This window comes from Rhinopithecus bieti, unplaced genomic scaffold (assembly GCF_001698545.2).
Source record: "Rhinopithecus bieti isolate Rb0 unplaced genomic scaffold, ASM169854v2 scaffold_77291, whole genome shotgun sequence".
In the NCBI taxonomy this organism is placed as follows: Eukaryota; Metazoa; Chordata; class Mammalia; order Primates; family Cercopithecidae; genus Rhinopithecus; species Rhinopithecus bieti.
Window position 1 is genome coordinate 738,956 of NW_016829743.1, and position 21,032 is coordinate 759,987.

Below are 21,032 nucleotides of genomic sequence, written 5' to 3' on the forward strand. Positions count from 1 at the left end.
TAAAAAGACAGGAAGGCAGAGTCAGGAGATATAGGTCAGAAAGGGTGGGGCCAGAGGACAGTGTGAATACAGGGGGGAAAGAAATACCCCAAAGAGTGGTATCAGATAGGAGACATTCATTCATTCGTTTGCTCTTTCATTCACACTTTACACATAAGGAACTTAGAGTCTAGTGGGAAAATAAATATGCTAACCATGTCAGCACAATAGGCAGGTTATAAAAGAGAGATTGCAGAGGGCTATGGGAACACAGAAGAGGTGCATCTAAATTAGACCGGACAGAAAAGCTTCTGTTTTAAAAACTAAAACAGCATGTTTATAAATAACTCGTAGATCAAATAAATTTGAAAATATGGAAGACTGCACAATCATGAAATACTACGTATCAAACCCCATGGGATGGGGTAAAGTTGTACTTGGAGAGGAATATAGAGCCTTAAACGGTAGAAGACAAGACAAAGGCTGGAAATTAATGAGCCAAGCATGGAACTTAGAATAAGACCAATCAGCATGTTTGTGTGCATCAGATCATCCCGCCACTGTCCATCACAGTCAGTTGCCATTTCCTGCATCACTCACTATCATTTCTTGAAGACTTTAGCTTCTGGCACTGTTACTCCACTATTACTTCTGTCCTTGTTTTTGGAGATTAAAATGTCCATATTGATGATCCTTCCAATGCCGTGGTCTCACAGTTCCTCGATCTTCTCCTCCAATGATATTATTGTCCTCCACTCCCCACCTGGGCTGCTCGCTCCCATCCTTAAACTCTATTGTCCTTTCCAGTACCTATTATTTCTTTGTCATTTCAAGCATCTTTCTCTCTCTGACCAGCATTTTTATAATTCCATCTCACTCTAGTATCCTAGTTCCAACACTTCTTGGACCCCCTTGGACTTACAATCTCTTGATTAAATATGTTATATAGTTGGTTATTATCTGTCTTCCCATCCCTACCTAGAAATAAGCTCCATGAGAGCAATAACTTGATGATTTTTGTTCACTATCATATCCCCAGGCCCTAGAACAGTACCTGGTACGTAGAAGATGCTCAGTAAATATTGTCTGAATGAACAAGTGAGTGGAGGAATCACTGGAATTAATGAAAGATATTTAGAAAGCAAGGAGCGATCCTTGCTTCTACAGTGCATCATGCACTTCCTGGGTGGGTGGCTCTATACTAGATTATCTGAAAATTACAGTCATACAAGAGACACGGATGCGCCTTTATAGAGTTTGTTGCTCAGGGCAACTGTTCTCAACACATTTTTGTGATACTTCAATATGCCTTCAATGTGCAGGGGGGAATTCTTAACTTTTTACCTCAAATTACTTTTAATTACCATTAATTTACTGTCAATAAATTTATGTCATGCTGCATCTTGGCAACAGGAAGGAAGTATCAAGATGGAAAACAAGGGCTTGAGCTGGGAGTTGAGATGTCGGCAGGGTGCACAGCAATGAGAACTTTGGGTGTCATTGGATCCTGGAGCAGTGTTGATAGCTGGGAATATTGACATCTGATGGCCTTTATAAGACTCAGCTAGTGGAAGCCAAGTGAGGGGCATCTTCCCAGCAATTCAGATTTGAACACAATTTGAGAAGCCTGCAATTGGCTAGGTTTGGAGACATCACGGTGAAGTGGGAAAGTGCTGGGCAGGGATCAAGAGTCCAGAATTCAAGTCTAGCTGTTTTAGGGATTCACTGTGGGACTTTGAGCAAGTTACAGAATCTTCCTAGATCAGTTTCCTCATCTGTAGAATGATGATAATTGACTGTGTCCTCTGTGACACTACAATTCTAGCAATAATTGGTGTCACATGTCACATGTCCCACTGTCTTAGAAATTGGGACAGGAGTATTCACAGATACCAAAAAAGCATACTTACTAAAATTCTTGCACACATATTGTTGGGGAGAGGGCTTCGGTTTGAGCTTCATTCATCTTGGATGTTAGAAAAGACAACTATAGAGAGGTATCCTCTAGGTTAAAACGGTTTAGAATGATTAGGAAGGAATACACAGAGAAAATAGGTTTTCAGGGTTTTTTTTCTTTGAGACGGAGTCTTGCTCTGTCACCAGGCTGAAGTACAGTGGCGCAATCTCAGCTCACTGCAGTCTCCGCCTCCTGGGATCAAGCGATTCTCCTGCCTCAGCCTCCTGAGTAGCTGGGATTACAGGCACGCGCCACCGTCCCCAGCTGATTTTTGTATTTTTAGTAGAGACGGGGTTTCCTCATGTTGGCCAGGATGGTCTCGATCTCTTGACCTCGTAATCCATCTGCCTTTGCCTCCCAAAGGGCTGGGATTACAGGCGTGAGTCACTGTGCCCAGCCGGTTTTCAAAATTTATATTTATTTAGTTAGTTTTTGAGACAGAGTTTTACTCTTGTTGCCCAGGCTGGAGTGCAATGGCATGATTTGGGCTCACTGCAACATTTGCCCCCCGGGTTCAAGTGATTCTCCTGTCCCAGCCTCCTGAGTGGTTGGGATCACAGGCACACGCCACCACGCCCAGCTAATTTTGTACTTTTAGTAGAGATGGGGTATCTCCATGTTGGTCAGACTGGTCTTGACTCCCAACCTCAGGTGATCCACCCACCTCGGCCTCCCAAAGTGCTGGGATTACAGATGTGAGCCACCGCGTCTGGTCTCAAATTTTAAATCGTATCATTTGAACTGTCAGGGAGGAAGAGTATAACAGGAGAGGACCCAGCATTTATTTCTGGGGCAATCATGGTTAGAACCTGGGACAACAGAAACCAGCTCAGAAAAGTTGATATGACAAAGACTTCAAGGAGCCAAAGGACCCAGACAGGCAGGGCCAGACAACAGACAGGAGGAGCCAGCTGGAATGAGCCTATGCTAAACAGAAGAGGATTTGCTGTTGTGACTGGAGACTTAGGGCAAGTGTGAGAATGCTCATACAGGACTGAAGAAAAGGCATCGGCTCTGCTTGTGGGGTGCTTCCCTTCTTCCCTCTGAAAAAATTTGCTAGACCCACTCTCCCCTGTCACTCTCACATTTACTGGTCTCAGCTCCTACCTTATCCCTTCTACTCACCCACTGCTGTCCGTAGCTGTCCTCCAGGTCATTCAAGTATTTATCTTCCCAGTGGAGGCGGATGCCCAGCAGATCAACAGGCCTAAAACCATTCTCAGCCAGGATTACAAAGTAGGTGAAGAATCCAGCCAGAGCCTGGATCATCCCTGTGAATGACAGAGTTGCAGGACAGGGGAGCTTGGTTCAGAGAAGGGCCCCAAAAGGTAGGCCAGGGGAGGGCTGGGGGCTGGGACTTGCTTCTGGCTGGGCTGGTGTGTGTCTGAAGAGTAATGCAGAAGAGTCTTGCCATCAGCAGCCTGAGCCTGTCATCTCTCATCTCTGTGGGACTTTCCTTCAAGCCCTGACATTTATTTCTAAACTCTGACCCAGAGTCAGCTTTGAATCATATAATCTTAAAACTAAAAAGGACTTTAGAGGCCACTGATTCCCTCTCCCAATTTTTTTTTTTTTTTTTTGAGACAGGATCTTACTCTGTTCATCGCTCACCCTATTTTCTGAAATACCATTGCACCTGGAAACTCAAGAACAAAGACTTCTAATGACTCTCAAATGTCTGTCAAGGCTGACCCCAACACAAATGATATCTATGTCTACAGTCTTATTTTTCACTACTTTATAAAGACTAAGGGTTCTGCCAACCTGATTTATTCACTCCTCTCTAACTGTGCCATATGAAATTCCCCACTCCTTTGGTCTCCCACACCTGACCATAGTCTAAGCCCCATTTTCCCACACCAAGTTTAAGTCCTATTTTCTGCATAAGGCTTCTCTGGCTATCCTCATAATGGTGAGCCTACTTGCTTTGTAATCCTGTAGCATGTTCTGTCTATACTCATTACTTGGAGATGCTATCATTTTATGTATGTTTGTTCCTTTTGTACTGGACTCTAAGTCAAGGGCAGATCAGAGGTGAGTGGTTCTTTGTGTTTTCAGGGCCTAGAACAGTTTGTTGCTGAGAAAATATCTCCCTGACTTCCAAACTGAGATGGCTCACGTTGCCAGGCAGGGGCAACCACTCCCCACTCCCTCCACTCCTCATTCCTCTGGGCGCACCAATCTGTCCATAGGCCACGCCAATGAGACGGTGGTTCACCAGATTATCCGTCTTTGGGTTCCGTGGAAGCCTCTTCATGATGTCGCTTTCAGCTGACTCATAAGCCAAGGAGATGGCAGGGACCTGGAGGATGGAGGGTGGGGACGACAGGGGTCACAAAGCTCAGAAGGAAACTCAGCAGTAATTCGAGCTCTACCCTTCTGTCTTGACGCAGCCTCAATCCATCTCACAGGAGGTGTGAGAGCTGGGTCATAAGTGGGTTGTCATGAGTTCTAGTAAGGTAGCTCCAGGCAGAAAGAAGGGAGCTTAGGAGGCAGAATTCTGGGAATCTCTTGCTCATCAGCTTGACCCTTACCATGTCAGTGCCGAGATCAATGCAGAGGATGGTTATGGTTCCCAGAGGCAGGGGTATACCGAGGATGATGAACATCAGGAAGGGGGTGATCTCAGGGATGTTGCTGGTCAGGGTGTACATGATGGATTTCTTCAGGTTGTCAAAGATCAGGCGGCCTGGGGAGGATGGTCAACCTTCTGTGAGAAGCCCTGGGAGAACACACCTCCCTCATACCAGCTCCAGGACACACAGGCCACCTCAAAGAAGTGTCACAGTCCAGGAAAGGGTCTGGAAGTCCTAGACTTCCAGGGTCCCAGTATTGTTTCAAAATTGTGTGCCTTTTAATCGGAGCCATGCCGTCTGTGTACTCTTTGTTCTTAGATTCACCCTAGCTAACGTCATCTGATCTCTGAAAATTAGCAGGGTTGAGCCTGGTTAATCCTGTGATGTTTGAGAATGTCAGTATAAAAGCCTTTACAAGATTAAGGCTGAAATGGAAAGAGCCGGGGCTTGGGACAGGCTTGCGTTCAAATCCCATCTTCTGCCATAGCTAGCTGTGACCTTGGGCACCCTCACCTCTGTGAGTTTCATTCCTCCTGCCTTGCAAGATTGCTGCATCCATCTTGACTGCCTTTTCAAAGACCGAATCCCTCTCTGCACTCTCTGCTTGGTCTGTCCCATGACACTTATCTTCTTTTAACATACTATATAATTTACTTATTTGTCTGTCATCCCCACTAGAAATTAAGTTACATGAGGGCAGGGATTTGTGTCTTTTGTTCTCCCTACTGTTGTATCCCCAGTATCAAGCCTAGTGCCTCCCACATAATCAGTGTTCAAACGAACTTATCGAATTGAGTGGATATAAAATAGCAAGCAAAGTGTCAAGATTATGCAAGGTTTCAATAAAATGGTAATCATTATTATGATGTGGATTGCTATATGTTTTAGTAAGATAGCTCCAGGCAGAAAGCAGGGAACCTGGAATGCAGAATTCTTGGGCTCTCCTGTTTGCCGGAGGGCATGCTCTTCACAGTTCTCTGGGGCAGAGGGTGTGTAATTGGGCTCATGCAGTCAATTCATGGGTCAAGCTCCAGCTGATACTGATGTGTCACCATTTTTTAGGCAACAGGTTCCTAGAAGACCCTCCTAAAGATGGCAGCACATGGAATAGTTCCAGGAGTGTGGCTACATCTTGGAACTTGCTGTGGGCCTACTTGAATTCCAGTGAGAGGACTGGAATTCCTCACAGTGTGGACAGTGAGAACTCTGGTATGTTATACCAGAGTTCCAGTCTCCCTGATAGGAAAATAAAATGAATAAAGTGGACTTTTATCTGCTCTCATCAAAAGGGGTTGCAGACAGTGATGTACCAGCTGATCTAATTTGCAAAATTTTGTCTTATAGTGATTTTCTTCTGAGCCCGTACAGGCTCATGGAGGTTGGATGATGGGAAAACAGAAAGAGGGGATGTACACCAACCCCCACCTGAGTCCAAGGTTGAAGTCTCCACCCTGGGCACCCTGCCTCCTCACCCTCCTCCACCCCCGTGACAATGGAGGCAAAGTTGTCGTCCAGCAGGATCATGTCGGCTGCCTGCTTAGAGACGTCAGAGCCAGAGATGCCCATGGCAATGCCAATGTCAGCCTTCTTCAGCGCAGGGGAATCGTTCACCCCATCACCCGTCACAGCCACAATGGCTCCCTGAGGAAGTCCAGACAGAGGGAGTGAAAAATTTATTGCATCAGATCCAGAACTAGTCCCAAAGATCAGTATGATTTCTGCATCCCTCGTTTCCTGATGTAATCATGCTTGATCTAGGGCTCCCGTTCTTCTCCCACTCCTCCTGAGATATTTAAACTTTCAGGGAGCCCCCAAACTGAAGGCCACCATGGAGGTTCCAGATAGGTACTCTCTGGAGTCTCCTCCAGCCCAGCGCATATGTTCTTCTGCTTGGTTTGGAACTGGGCTAAGCCACAGGAGTTCTGCCAGTTTCCTTGGGGCTCCTTTTCCTTCCTTACCAGCCTCTGACATCCCTCGACAATGATGAGCTTCTGCTGAGGGGAGGTCCGAGCAAACACAATCTCAGTGTGGTTCTGGAGGATCTGATCAAGCTGCTTTGACTGTAAGTCCTTTAGTTCTGTACCATGCACCACAATGGCTTTGGCAGCACTGAGGGAAAATAATTTCAAAAGGCTAGTTTTGGGTGTTGAGAATTCACCAGGGGTCTTGGTGCCAATCTTAACTATAGCTTCAGTGCTTCTTCTTTCAACCTAGTCTCCTCACTTGTCCCCAGCCCTATATTATTATCCCCAAATTAACACATCCTATTCCCTCCCCACACTTTTGTCAACCACTTCTCTCTTTACTTCTTTCTTCATCTTGCTTCCTACCTATTGAAGGAGACTCCAAGAACTTTAGTAAAGTGGCCTCTGGGTGGGGCAGGCTGGGGATGGAGGGAACATGGCAGATCTTGAGTTCTTTAGTGATCTCACCTGGCATCAACCTTGCTGATAGGGATCTTAAGCCGGGCAGCAACTTCCTCTGCCATCTCAGTGCCTTCTGAGATGATGCCCACACTCTTGGCAATGGCCTTAGCTGTAATGGGATGATCTCCTGTTACCATGATCACCTGGGTTGAGAAGGGGAGGGAAGAGGAGCAGAATCATCTTCAGAGCCTGGATCCTTCATCTTTCTGCTCTAAGAACTGACAGACCACTGCTTTTTATCAACAAGGATTTTAGTTGCTCATTCCCAAGAACTTGTGGTGTAGACCAAAAACCATGCTACTATGATTTCAACCCTCGGGAGTGGGTCAAGACCATGAGACCATAAAACAGGACAATTTGGATCCTAGATTTACCAGGAATAAGCCAGAGATTTGACTATATTCAGAATTTCATTTAATTGCTCCAGAAGCTATTCTGCTTCCTTAAGTGCAAAGACAGAAACACCTACACATAGTACAAGTGGTAATAAAGGAATGTCTGGAATAATCCATCTGCCTAGCAAAATTTCATCTAAGGCCCAGTGCATTGAAATTCTCACTCTACCTTTCTTCTTTCTGTGGCCTCACCCTGCCCCTTTGTTTCAGCTTGATTTTGGATACCTGGTACCTAGTCCTGTCCCATTTCTACCCAAAGATGAATACCCAGGCTGTGTGCTTTCATAGCATTCCATTCCTGCCATATTTCAGCACTTGCCACACTTCTCTGTATGGTGATTGCCTGTTTATCTCTCTCCCGCACTAGACTGAGAGCTCTGCAAGGGTAGCTTCCTTGTAAAGTTTCCTGCCCTAGCACAATGCCTAGCACATAGTAAGCCATCAACAAATAATTACTGAATGAAGGAATGCAGGAATGATCACTACCTGGAAATCACTGCTCAAGGTTCCCAAGTCCCTCCCAGCACACATGGCCCAGACTGACCCCGGACAAACTGCCAATAGTCATAGGTCTAACATAGAGCCAGTTCCAACAGAGAGCACCTAGTTCTCCTTAAATACCTCCAATCCCCCAAACCTAGGAGCCAGAATATACAGGTAATCCAGAATGTAAGGTATGAGCAGGGAAGGTGTCTATATCTAAACTGTAAAGATGTGTATGAGTCTTAGAATTTGACCCAGGAAACATGGGACACAGAACATCTCAGAATTTGAAGAATTCTATTGCTGCCATTCCATGAAGTTCAAGGCCCAACCTGACCAAAGAGGATTTTCTACCTCTGGGTTTGTTCTGAAGCTGAACTTCACTCTCGGTCGGACCGATTTTTGGTTTCCAGTTTTTACACTTGGACCTATACCTCTTAGGGCAGCTGTTCACACCCATTGAAGATCCTTCAGCTCTCAATATCTCATTCTCACTATTGCCTGGTCCAGAGCCCCAGCCCTCCTAGCCTCACCCTTTTACCACCCATCTCGGCAGCACATTTACACAACGTCTTCTAGCACTTTGCTATTCCTAGTGTGGTCTGCAGACCAGCAGCAACAGCATCGCCTGGGAACTTGTCAAAAATGCAGTCTCTCAGGTTTTCCTGGACCTTCTGAAGCCAGATATGCATTTCAAAACAATCCCTGAGGGATCTGCACGCACGTTGGTCTGAGAAGCACTGTGCTGGACACTGGTTCTCAGACTTCTCTGCTCATTGGAAACTCCAGGAAAGTTTTTAAAAATACTGTTGCCAAGATCCTATCCTGAGAGTTTCTAATTAAATTGGTCTGGGGTGTGTCCTAGACATCCAATTTGTAAAGGTTCCCTGGTGATACTAATGTTCAATACAAGTGGAATTCTAACTAGAGAGGAAACTTACTATTAAATAGAAATCAGAAGCCCAAGGAAACAGAAATCGGCTCAATTAAACTAAGATTATTAAGCATCTACTCTGTGCAAGGCCTTCTAGTAGATGCTCCAACTTGTGACAGGTTGGGGGCTCCTGGGCTGGCAAGTTATTTACCTTAATTCCTGCACTACGACACTTCCTCACAGCATCAGTCACGGCAGCTCGGGGAGGGTCAATCATGGATATGAGGCCCACGAAACAAAGGTTATCCATGGGGAAATTTATTTCATCTGTATTAAACGGGAATCCCTTGGAGAAGCTGCTAGGCAGATTCAAGAAGCAGAAGCCTGGAGAGACACAGAGGGAGGGACCAGTAGTCATCCAGCACTCTACATTCCTATCTGCTTACCCCAACATCCTTGATTTCTCACCCCACGGATAATAACCATTTTGATGCCATTCTTTAAAAAATTCTCCTACAGCTCCTCACCTAGCACACGTTCCCCAAGACCTCCCAGTTCTAAATAGGCCTTTTGGAAGGCTTCCTTCATTTCATCGTTCATTGGGTACTCTTGCCCATTCAGAAGAAAAGTAGAACAAAACTCCAAGATCCTCTCCGGAGCACCCTTCATCATCAGTACGTGGGTCTGGGAGCTGTCCTCCCGAAGGTGGATGGACATCTAGGGAGAGCAGAGGGAGCACTGATGGGACAGGAGGAGAGAACAAGGATCAGGGGCAAAAAGAAGGGGAAGTTTTCAAAGGTAAAAAGACAACGTGTTTCATACTCCCATTTCTTTTGTTCCCTCCCCTCCCCAGTCACATCTCGCCCAGGTTGAGCGCAGCCCCTCCTCCTTTTTCCAGGAAACTGCAGCCTGGTATTATTTGCACAGGAATCTCTATTATCTTCTCCGCTGGAAGCTCCCTGGGGGCAGGACCAGGCACTCTCACTTTCCCCCTCTGTCCTTCCTTGCCAACTGGATGGCGAGAGAGCAGAAATAGTGGGACTGGCAAAGAAAGAAAGCAGAGTAGACAGGAAAGAAAAAGAGTCCGAAGGCCAGGCATAGTGGCTCATGCCTGTAATCCCAGCACTTTGGGAGGCTGAGGCGGGTGCATTGCTTGAGGTCAGGAGTTCAAGACTAGCCTGGCCAGCATGGCAAAGCCCCGTCTCTACTAAAATACAAAATTAACTGGGCATGGTGGTATGTGCCTGTAATCCCAGCCACTTGGGAGGCTGAGGCAGGAGAATCACTGGAACCCTGGAGGCAGTGAGCCAAGATTGCACTATTGCACTTCAGCCTGGGTGACAGAGCCAGACTCTACCTAAAAAAAAAAAAAAAAAGTCCAAAGATGTATGTTCTGGGGCCAGCAAGAACACATTATGGCCTCAGATCAGTTCATTTAACCTTGCAAAATCTTAGTTCCTTCGACAAAACATAAAAGTGTCTGCCTGGCCTCCTTCCTGGGGTTTTTTGTTGTGTTTTTTGTTTTTGAAGACGGAGTCTCACTCTGTCACCTAGGCTGGAGTGCAGTGGTGTGATCTCAGCTCACAGCAACCTCTGCCTCTGGGTTCAAGTGATTCTCCTGCTTCAGCCTCCCGAGTAGCTGGGAGTACAGGCACCGCCACTATGCTGGGCTGATTTTTTGCATTTTTAGCAGAGATGGGGGTTTCACCATGTTGGTCAGGCTGGTCTTGAACTCCTGACCTCAGGTGATCTGCCCACCTTGGCCTCCCAAACTGCTGGGATTACAGGCATGAACCACCACACATGGCCCTTCATTGGGTTTTTATAAGAGATAGTGTAGAAAATACTTTGACAACTGTGAAGTACAATCCAAAAATAAATTAGTCATTCTAGTGCCTGGGCCTCTGTCTCCTAAAAGCATGAGAAGTCTCCTGAGAGGGGCTAGCTAGTGTGGCTGGGCATGGGGATCCTTGTGGCTGTGGTGAGGGAGGGAAAGGGCACATTCATGAAATGAACCCGAGGGGACAACCCACAGCAATGAGAGAGAAATGTGGGTTTTGCATTTCCTCTTGATCTCTGATGTATGAAAAGGAGCTCTCCATGGGGTTCCTCTTGTGATGGACAGGAAATGCCCGCTAGGTCGCCTGTTGAGAACAAAATCGAAGCATTGAAAGGAACAGTGGGAGTGCAGAGGAGGCCAGACTGTACTGCCCACAGGACAGTAAGCAGGGTGGGAAACCAGTGCACAAAACGTGGTTACAACTGTTCTGTTAGTTTGTTCAGTTACATTCAAAATATGCTTAAGCAATTAAGAGGAAGAACCGTAACTCACTTAAGCAGAAAGCTGGAAAAGGTTTAAAGAGCTCAGTTTTCTAAGTTCTCAGTAAAATGTGTTGAGTAAGTGAAGGGCCCAGGAGGTGACGGCAAGACCTATTAGTAATTTGGTCACGGAAGAAAATCACATCTTGATAGAAAATTACAAATAAAAGAGACGGAGGGAAAAGTCTGGAAATGCTGGAACAGAGCATCTTCTTCGTTTCCTTTTTATCTCAGAGGGAAACAGACCAAGCTCTGCAAACCACCAGCAGTCTGAGATGTCTCTTGCAAAGACTGGAGTCTCCACCGTTAGGGCAAGCTAAGGAAGGCACAAACTGAGGGCCTCCCAGAGCAAGTGCTTGCCAGAGCTTGGTGGCCAGTGGGACAGTCTGTCACACTCGGTGAACCACTGAGGACAAGTCTGCCATTTGAGCCACATGTTCAGTAGCTCAGAAGAGGCACCAACATAGTCATTTGGGAGAAAGTCACTATTTGTTGGATGCCCCAACAAATGTTGTGAATATTTTTTGCTTTTATTTTGAATCACATAGAAGGAGAGGTACCTAATTCTTTCCAGTTAGAGGCTATGCTGCTGTCAAAGGCCTGCCAAGCCACAGAATTCCTGTCTGACTAGTGAGGCCACTAAACATCAGAAAAAGATGGGAATAAGTTTGCCATTTGGGCCTAAAAGACCTATTTTATTACACTGACTAAAAACCAGTTGAGACAGAAAAGGATAGATCTATTTAACCCTTACTTGCTCAGTGTTCAGTGTAAAACTATGAGTAATTCAGTTTAAAAAAATTTATATAGAGGCCAGGCACAGTGGCTCACACGTGTAATCCTAGCACTTTGGGAGGCTGTGGCGGATGGATACCTGAGGTCAGGAGTTCGAGACCAGCATAGCCAACATGATAAAATCTCATCTCTACTAAAAATATAAAAAATTAGCTGGGCGTGGTGGCACATGCCTGTAATCCCAGCTACTCGGAGGCTGAGGCAGGAGAATCACTTGAACCCGGGAGGTGGAGGTTGCAGTGGGCCAAGATCGCACCATTGCACTCCAGCCTGGGCAACAAGAGCGAAACTCTGTCTAAAAAGAAAAAAGAAAAAAAAAAGATACCAGCTGACTTGGGAGTCTCGTCGTCATTTTCTCTGACACGTTTTCCCAACACCTGAATGTCTGGCCTTTTCAGTAATGCATGGAGTGGAAGACTCTACTTCCCTGAGCAAATCTTGATTGCCCCGTGGAACTCAGTTCGCGCCTGGCAAAGCTCCAGTTCTGATAATGCCACTGTTCCTGCATCCTACCATAACCCTCTCTTCAGTCTGCCCAGATTCTACTTGGGAGAGAAAGACTCTCTTTCCTGTCCCTCCACAGTCTCTCACTCAGCATTTCCCCTGCTCTCGTCCACTCCTCCCTGGAGAGTGGACCAAAATGTTCCTGGGAAATGAAAAACTTCACGCACATGAACACATGTAATTAGTTAAGGTTACGTAGAAGTAGGGGAGACCCTAATCTAATATGATTTGCATTCTTATCAGAAAAGAAGATACAAGACACACAAGGGAGAGGGTCAGGTGCCAATGGAGGCAGAGACCCCTGATCGCCTACCCACTGGCAGCCGCTAGAACTGCAAGTCAAGTGTGGGGTGAAAGGAAATACTTGATGGCTAACGAAATAAAGTGTCTTGCAAATGCAACCTAATTCTGCGGTGGCAAATCTCCTAGTAGACACAGAAGGGCCCCCTAACAGCTGCATGTGACTCCAACATGACTTTCATCAACCAGCTTCTGCTATCTACAGACATTTCAGAGAGCATTTTATGACTCGCTTTTTCCCCAAGTGGCACAGCTCAGAGCTCTGCATAGGACTGACTGATGCCTCTTCCTTTATCACCTGTTTCACCTCTCTTTACCTGTTTGTCACGTTCTCTTGATGTGAGTCTTCTGTTAATTGGGATGCAGGTTCTACTGAGCTCCTCCACTGCTCAGAGGTGAAGTTGAAGGCAGAGGCAAAGCTCCCCTTGCTCCAGTGATGAGCCCATCCCCCACCAGCATTCTCCTACCTTTGTGGATTCTGTACCTGGTACTTGTTGGTGGAATTAAAGGGAATCTCTGCCACCTTGGGGTTTTTCTCTCTCATCTCCGCCACAGAGCTGTAAGACTGCTCGATGAACTTGAGGAGGGCTGACTCAGAAGCATCACCCGTTGTGGCTCTCTGCCAGGATGGGGTTTGTATAGTAAGCCCCAGGGGCATGCCACCTGGGCATGAGGCATACCTGTGGCAACATGGAGAGCGGACAAATGGGGGAGGGCGGGTACCTGGGGTGAAATTACTGAGCTCCAGGAGAGGATTTTTTGGGAGAGGGCAGGTTATGTCCTGGACACTGAGGTACCCTCTTCCCCTTGGGCCTGACACCTTATCAATGGGCAGGATCTCCTGATTGGCCTTAAAGTCAGCCCGGTTGCAGAGGCCAGCGATTTGGGCCAGGATAAACCAGGTATCAGAGCTCTTGGCAAATGTTTTTCCTAGGGAGAAAGAAAAGAAGAACTGTGAGCAGGGAATGAGAATTTTAAGCAAGCGGTTATTCACATCCTCTTTGGCACCCAGATACTTCACAGGAGCAGTGTTTCTTTCCTTCACACCTCCCTCTTCTTCACTCCACTTTCAGGCTCCCCCCTCTCTGTCTGGACTCACCATTCTCTCTCAGCTCACTCATCACATCCCCCAAATCCCTCCACTCTTCTTCCACCAATACCACTAGTCACCAGTCTGTTCTTTGGTGGTGTCAACCTCATACACGGTCATATCGAACCACATGTGGGTGACGGTCATGCAGTTCTCGGTGAGGGTGCCCGTCTTGTCTGAGCAGATGGTGGATGTGGAGCCCAGAGTCTCCACCGCCTCCAGGTTCTTCACCAGGCAGTTCTTCCGCGCCATACGCTTGGCTGTGAGGGTCAGGCACACCTAAAGCCAAGAAGAGAGGAGAGAATACACACGGGAGATGGAATACTCACACCACTTTGCATTGTGGACATTTGATCATTTTTAATGCTACTTTAATTTTTTGTACTTATTTCCCTTTTGTTCCCACCTACTCTTTAAACATTTCATTTCTGGCTGTGGTAAAGGAAATTAAGAAAGTGATTGTGGTTTGTGCTTTATGGTAAGAGTTTCAAAAAATAGTGCATTTTAAAAAAAATGTCTTTTCTGTTTTGTTTTGAGACAGAGTCTCGCTCTGTGTTGCCCAGACTGGAGTGCAGAGTGATCTGGGCTAACTGCAACCTCCATCTCCCAGGTTAAAGAGATTCTTCTGCCTCAGCCTCCCGAGTAACTGGGACTACAGGCGTGCACCACCATGTCCAGCTAATTTTTGTATTTTTAGTAGAGACAGGGTTTCACCAGGTTGGACAGGCTGGTCTCGAACTCCTGGGCTCAAGTGATCTGTGCACCTTGGCCCTCCAAAGTGCTGGGATTACAGATGTGAGCCACTGTGCCCAGCCAAAAAACAGCATACTTCTTTACTAGGGTATCATAGACAAGGATCCTCTTCATTCCCCCCTGGAATATTCCTCTCCCTCAGGATCCTTGCATCTTTACTATTCAGCAATCTCTTTTTCATTCAAGTTTAGGCCACACCTCTTTAAGTCCAATCTTTCCAGGGACCACATAGATAGCTAATCTTTTATGATGGTATAAGATGCTAGGTGATGGTATAAGAGGGGGTGTTGGACCAGTAGTTTAAACAAAGAATGTGGAGGAGATAACAATAATATCACAGCATTGAAAAGGACTTGAAAAATCATTTAAACCAAAAGACTTTTGTTGATCGTGAAGGCAATGTAAGTCAAGTGTGAGGCAAGATTGTTTTAAAAGCTAATGAATTCTTAGGCTGTGGTTATGTTAAGTATGGACTTCTAAAAATAGAACTAGGGGTTATAATTTATTTACATAATATCACTAGACCCTACATTTTTGTGCTAGTCCAAACACACCCCAAGTATTATTCTCATTTCTCTTTTAAGAATATTGACAAACTAGAGTATACCCTCAACAGGTGATCATCAAGACAGGTGGCCTACAGACCATGTCATAGGAAGAATGGCTAAGGGAAGAGGGATTATTTCACCTGCTACCACAAGAGTTTGAGGGGACATAATGGCTACCATCAAAAATCTAAAGGGCTAGTCTGTAGAAGAGAAAGAATTGACTTATTTTGTTTCTTCAGCTGGGAAACTTAGGACAAACAGGGATTTATAGTTCTGCTTAACACAATGAAATTTAAATAGAGCAAGCCAACAATGAAATGAATTGAGACAGAAAGGGGTGGACTTCCCGATTACTAGAAATAATAATCATCTCCCATGGGTTTTATACAGGATATTCAGCACTGGTTGAAAGGTTGAATTTATATGATCTTTGAAGTCCTTTCTTGTAAGATTCTATAATTCTAAATTAATCTTCCGCTATAAACTGATGAATAAATTAAGGTCTGGAGATGTTAAATGATTTAGCCAATACTAGAACTCACTCTCAGTGACTGATAATCCAATGTATTTTCCATTGAAACTTGTTTCCTCTCTCATTGAGGAAAGAGAAGGGACCAAAATATATGGGCAGAAGGAGTCAGTGTAATATTGAGAACTAAATTATTCCTGATACCCAGGTACATATCAGGAAGGCTCTGCACTTGAGAGGTTCAATGACAAAAGAGATACTAGTGATCCCTTTTCCCTGGGGTGATTTGTCTGCCCTGAGGCCATTTTCCACCCTGTCTACTCACAGTGACCGTGGCCAACAGCCCCTCAGGCACATTGGCCACAATGATGCCAATGAGAAAAATGATAGCCTCCAGCCAGCCATAGCCCAAGAGAAGTGACAGCACAAAAAAAGTGACACCAAGGAAGACGGCCACCACAGTGATCAGATGGATGAAGTGTTGAATCTCAGCAGCAATAGGTGTCTGGCCAACCGCCAGGCCTGACGTCAGGGAGGCAATTCTGCCCATCACTGTGGAGTCACCCGTAGCAATCACAATACCCCGGGCGGTTCCTGTGGATGAAGCAGGAGAGGGCAATGTGATGTTGTGATAAGAAGTATAGATATTGGTCTCTGCCCCCACTTCCTGACATAGAACTTCTAAAACCCTTGAAGATAGGGGTGCTAGGAGAATCTTTTGTTCTAATATTTGGTCTTTGACCCAGTTCTGGACACAGAGCTCCTGAGACCTTTGTAATTTCTTGAATGATAGGAGCGTCTGACGTAGAACTCTTAAATGCCTTGGAGTTTCCTGGGTGATAGGAGTATCTTTGTTCTAATGAGGTGACTCTTTGTGGGTTCCTGGATAGCCACAGGATGGGGCTGGTCGCCAGGGCAGATAACCATGTGATTAGAGAGTTGGAACTTGCAGTTCATGGCCTGACTTCTTTGGAGGGGAGGAGGGATGAAGGTTGAGTTGATCACCAATGGCCAATAATGTAATCAATTATACCTATGTAATGAAACATCCATTAAAAACCCCACAGGACAAGGTTTGGAAAATGTCTACATGTGTGACCATGTGGAGAGTTACTGGAGGGCAGCCCGGACAGGATGTGGCACGGATGCTCCTCCATGCCCCTTCCCACGTGCCTTGCCCTATGTATCTCTTCCATTTGACTGTTCATCTGTATCCTTGTAATATCCTTTATAATAACGGGTAAACCTAAGTAAGGTGTTTCCCTGAATTCTGTGAGCCATTCTAGCAAATTAATCAAACCTGAGGAGGGAGTCATGGGAACCCAAATTTACAGCCAGGCCAGAACCTAGGACTTGCGATTGGTGTCTAGAGTTAGGGACTGTCTTGTGGGGCTGAGCCCTAATGTGTGGAATCTGATGCTATCTCCAGGTGGATTGTGTCAGAACTGAATTGAATTATAGGACACCCAATCATCGTCCTTTGGAGAACTGGTTGTTGGTGGGGAGAACTGTCTACATGTTGGACACAGAAGTGTCCTGTGTTCAGTGTGAGTGTAGGAAAAAAAAAAAAAAAAAGCTGTTTCTTTTTTTTTTTCCATCAGAGATGGTCACCCAAGACATACCAAGTCTGAATTGAGGAAGTTGTTTGGTTTGGTTCCTACAAAGAGGAAGCTGTCAATGGTCAAAAACGAAGTGGAGACTCAAGGCCCTCTGAGAGGTCATTATGTTCTGCTCTCCTCATATTTAGTTTATACAAATAAAGGTCTTCTAGTCTGAAAAATCTCTGAAGAGGTCTCACAGGTCTCCTGAAACACCCAATTTTATTACCTAATTGCCTTCACTGTCAAGAAGGCCTTTATTATACTTAATCTGAGTATCTTCTATTGCCTATATAGTTCTTATATTTTCCTCAGCAGCTAAGGAGTTTCTAGATCCCAGGAATAGTGGTTACCCTTCTGGTGGAGCCCTATGTTCCAACATCCCATTATCCCCTAACCCAGTGGTTCTCAACTGGAGGCAATACCTACCCACCAACCCCCTTCCCCAGGGACATTTGGCAATGCTTGGAAACGTTTTTGGTTGTCACAACTGGGGTGGGAGAAGGCTGCTACTGGCATGCGGTGGGTAGAGGCCAGGGATGCTGCTGAACATCCTGCCATGCACAGGACAGCCCTCCTGTCCCGCACAACAAAGAATTATCCAGCTCCAAATGTGATTGGTTGAGAAATCCTGCTCTAACCTGCGCCCCCTCCCTGCTTTGCTGGCTGGAGCCAGTCTGACCTCTGCTGGGTAGCACGGGCCATAACAGCTGGGCTTCTGTGCTATGAGATCCCTCTTTCCTCTCCACCAGCACCGCCCCAGTCAGAAGGGCAGCTTGGACATCATGTTTGGCTTTACACACACATGATGCAGGCTACTCACCTTGAAATGAGGGGCACGACAAAATTTTTTCTTAAAGTAATTCTTCCTGCTTTACCATAATGACTGAAATTTCTACCATTAAAACCAGAGTCAGAATCACTCAGACAGGCAGCATATCACCGAAACTGCATTTATTTTAAAAGCAGAAAGACTCAGGGCTGGAAGTTCAGTTTTCTAAATTACTAGCTCTTGTCAATAGGGCAAGTTACTTAAACTCTGAGAGTCAGGCTTCCTCATCTTTAAAATGGAATGAAAGCACTTACTAAACTATTTTTAAGAGTCCAGAAGAAGGTTAGGCACATCATAGGCACTCGAAAATTAGTTTCTTTCTTCTCATCATTTAGATGAACTTAGGGATTCCAGTAGGACCAACATAGAATCATGCTTGTAACTTAGTAGGGGCAGCTCTAATCTGGGAGCGCCCACGAACATTGTTGCACGTGGTGGTCTCCATTTTCTAAGGTTGTCTTTAGCTGTATGAGTCTGAGAGCAGGGTACTACTCAAGGAGCAGACAGGTCAGGTCAGTGTTTATGTGGAGGAGGAATCCTGAAAAGGTTCCCAGGCCGAGGCATTCTATAGATGGGCTTCAAACTGGTTGCCAAAGGCATATATTGGGTCCTGTGGAATGAAGATGCTGAAATACTTGAGAGATGCTGAGGAGTTTTCTATTTTGGGTCGGGTGCGGGAGGGTGGGTAGAGTATGGTGTCACCTACATATATTTTGTGTCATGGTTTAGTCTAGTTCTTCCATTTTATTCCTTCTGCTATGGTTTCCTCACGATTGGAGAAATGGGATTTAATAATTAATCTCAGTGTGTCTAGAGAAGGGGATGGGTTGATGTCAACCTCGGGGAAGGCTGAGAAAGCCAAGCATCCGGCAACCCAGGCCAGACTGGCTCCTTCATACACCTTCCATATATTGCCAGAGAAATAGCCTGGGCTCCCTTGAAGATGCATGAGAACCCAAACAGATGTCTGTGCCACAGCCATGTCAAGGTCTATGGTGATGAGACATGGGAGTCAAGGGTAAATGTTAAAGTTATGCTACTAATCTGCAAATTGGTCTAAGGCAAAGGTTAAAAGTCTACGGTAAAAGTTAAAGGGCAAACTGGTCTAGGGTAAATGCTATCAGTTTGCGAGTTGCTGAGAAATACCTCAACTGAAAGTCCTTCGGCCCAGCTCCTTCAACCTAGCTCTACCTTCTTGGCCACATCTTGGGTTTTGTTAGTCTCCTACAAAACCATTTTCTATCTAAACAGACCCTTGCTTCCCAGTCGAAATGCCACCACCCACTTTCCTCCATACCCTTTATCTGAACATGTACTTAGTTGATGAAAACCCTACTTTGTAAGGATAAATTTGGGCAAATTTTTTCCTAAAATCTAATAGTAGACATCTAGTGTTTTGGGGGAAAGCTTGCTAACTTGCTGCTGTCTAATCAATTTTAAAACATTTTTAATATATGTATATTATTTTCTAGTTGGATTCTTTCTCATAGTCTATTCTGTCTTAACATGACTCTTCTTCTTAAAGGTATTTTCAAATTAAATAGCAATCTTTCAGTACAGAGTAGGGACTGTGGAAGAAGCATGAGCTATGGAGACAGACCTACATTAGAATCCCTGACCCACCTCCTTTCTATTGAGCTGTACTCTTGGATATGGTGCTTAATTTCTTTGAACCTTAGTCTGCCATGTGTAAAATAGGGATAATATCTGGTATTGTGCACATTGTGGGAATTAGAGATAATATTTATAACATTTAACAAATACCATGCATTCAATTAAAAAATAACTATTTCTAGGTGTGGCATGGTGGCTCATGCCTGTAATCTCAGCACTTTAGGAGGCCGAGGCGGGCAGATCACTTGAGGTCAGGAGTTCGAGACCAACCTGGCCAACATGGTGAAACCCCATCTCTACTAAAAATACAAAAAATAGCTGGGCATGGTGGTGGGCACCTGTAATCCCAGCTACTTAGGAGGCTGAGGCAGAATAATTGCTTGAACCTGGGAGGCAGAGGTTGCAGTGAGCTGAGATCACACCACTGCATTCCAGCCTGGGTGACAGAGAGACTCTATCTCAAAAAACATAAGACAAACAAAAGAACTATTTTTAGATAATCAAACATTTGTTCTTAAGCATGAATAATGGTTTTCAAGTGTGCTCCATGGAATCTTCAGGCCTCCTTAAGGGAAAAGGGCAAAGGAGAAATTGACAGAATGATGTTCAGTCCCTTTTTATTACCACTTTGCCAGAACTGTCTCCCAGTTCAAGGATTCCTAGATTCTAGGAGCAAAGCGAAAGTTTAAGTGGTAAAGTCTAAGTGGCACCTCTGTTAATTCAAGTTTCCAATGCCAATATCTTCTCTTGGATAGGGGAATAGTTAGAAGTTAGGGTTTACCTTAGGAGAAGAATGACTTAGCAGGGCTGAACAATTTTCCTCCCTTCTGTGCCATTTTCAGCTTATAGAGCATAGTCCATTTACAAGCTAAAATAATAGCTAATGATTGTAGGTCACTTACAATGTATTAGGCCTTGTGCTGGGCATTTTACATATATTATCTCAATTCACACAAAAATCTATGGAGTAACGACTTTTACTGTTATCATTGTGCAAATGTGGAAATGATGACCTTGACCTTTCACCAGAGGTCATACAGCTCATGAATGATGGAAAAGCTTGACTGTTAACTGGCTCTTACCTACCCCGCTACCTTTAGAAGATGGTTATTAAAATCTTTATGTTTTGGTGTCTGCTTTTGAATCTATACTACTTATGGTTCGATATTCACCTTCCACACAGTTGGTAGAAAAGAAGCAGATGTTTCGTGTCTCCAGAGGGTTCTCATGGGTGAAGTCAGGGGAGCGGCTCTGGGGTTCTGACTCCCCAGTCAAGGATGAGTTGTCCACCTGGGATGGGAGAGGGGATGGGTTGTAAGGTGAGCATAGGAAAAAGGGCAGATTTATTTACAAAGATAGCATGTCTTCATCTGGTCACCAATGTCATCATTGACAGGCAGAGAGAAACACACTTACACAACGTCTATTGTCTCTAACATCAAATCTGCACTTGTAACTTCTCAAGATTCTGAGTAATAAGCTTATACTTTCTCTAACAGCACAGGTGTCTACCTTGCCAT

General features: G+C 45.2%; 1 protein-coding gene across 2 annotated transcripts in view; it reads right to left on the reverse strand.

Moving 5' to 3' along the window:
* The window catches only part of ATP1A4 (ATPase Na+/K+ transporting subunit alpha 4), a 34,954-nt gene that overhangs the window by 6,213 nt on the left and 7,709 nt on the right, over positions 1 to 21,032 (reverse strand). For both annotated transcript variants that reach the window (XM_017864856.1, XM_017864855.1), the window contains exons 6-18: positions 20,685 to 20,802; positions 15,794 to 16,062; positions 13,779 to 13,977; positions 13,429 to 13,538; positions 13,093 to 13,227; positions 9,218 to 9,407; positions 8,902 to 9,074; positions 6,945 to 7,081; positions 6,471 to 6,621; positions 5,985 to 6,153; positions 4,471 to 4,625; positions 4,115 to 4,238; positions 3,062 to 3,207 (exon numbers count right to left, since the gene is read on the reverse strand). In XM_017864856.1, the coding sequence (XP_017720345.1) occupies positions 3,062 to 3,207; positions 4,115 to 4,238; positions 4,471 to 4,625; positions 5,985 to 6,153; positions 6,471 to 6,621; positions 6,945 to 7,081; positions 8,902 to 9,074; positions 9,218 to 9,407; positions 13,093 to 13,227; positions 13,429 to 13,538; positions 13,779 to 13,977; positions 15,794 to 16,062; positions 20,685 to 20,802 (2,076 nt within the window). The remainder of the gene's footprint in view (positions 1 to 3,061; positions 3,208 to 4,114; positions 4,239 to 4,470; positions 4,626 to 5,984; positions 6,154 to 6,470; positions 6,622 to 6,944; positions 7,082 to 8,901; positions 9,075 to 9,217; positions 9,408 to 13,092; positions 13,228 to 13,428; positions 13,539 to 13,778; positions 13,978 to 15,793; positions 16,063 to 20,684; positions 20,803 to 21,032) is intronic.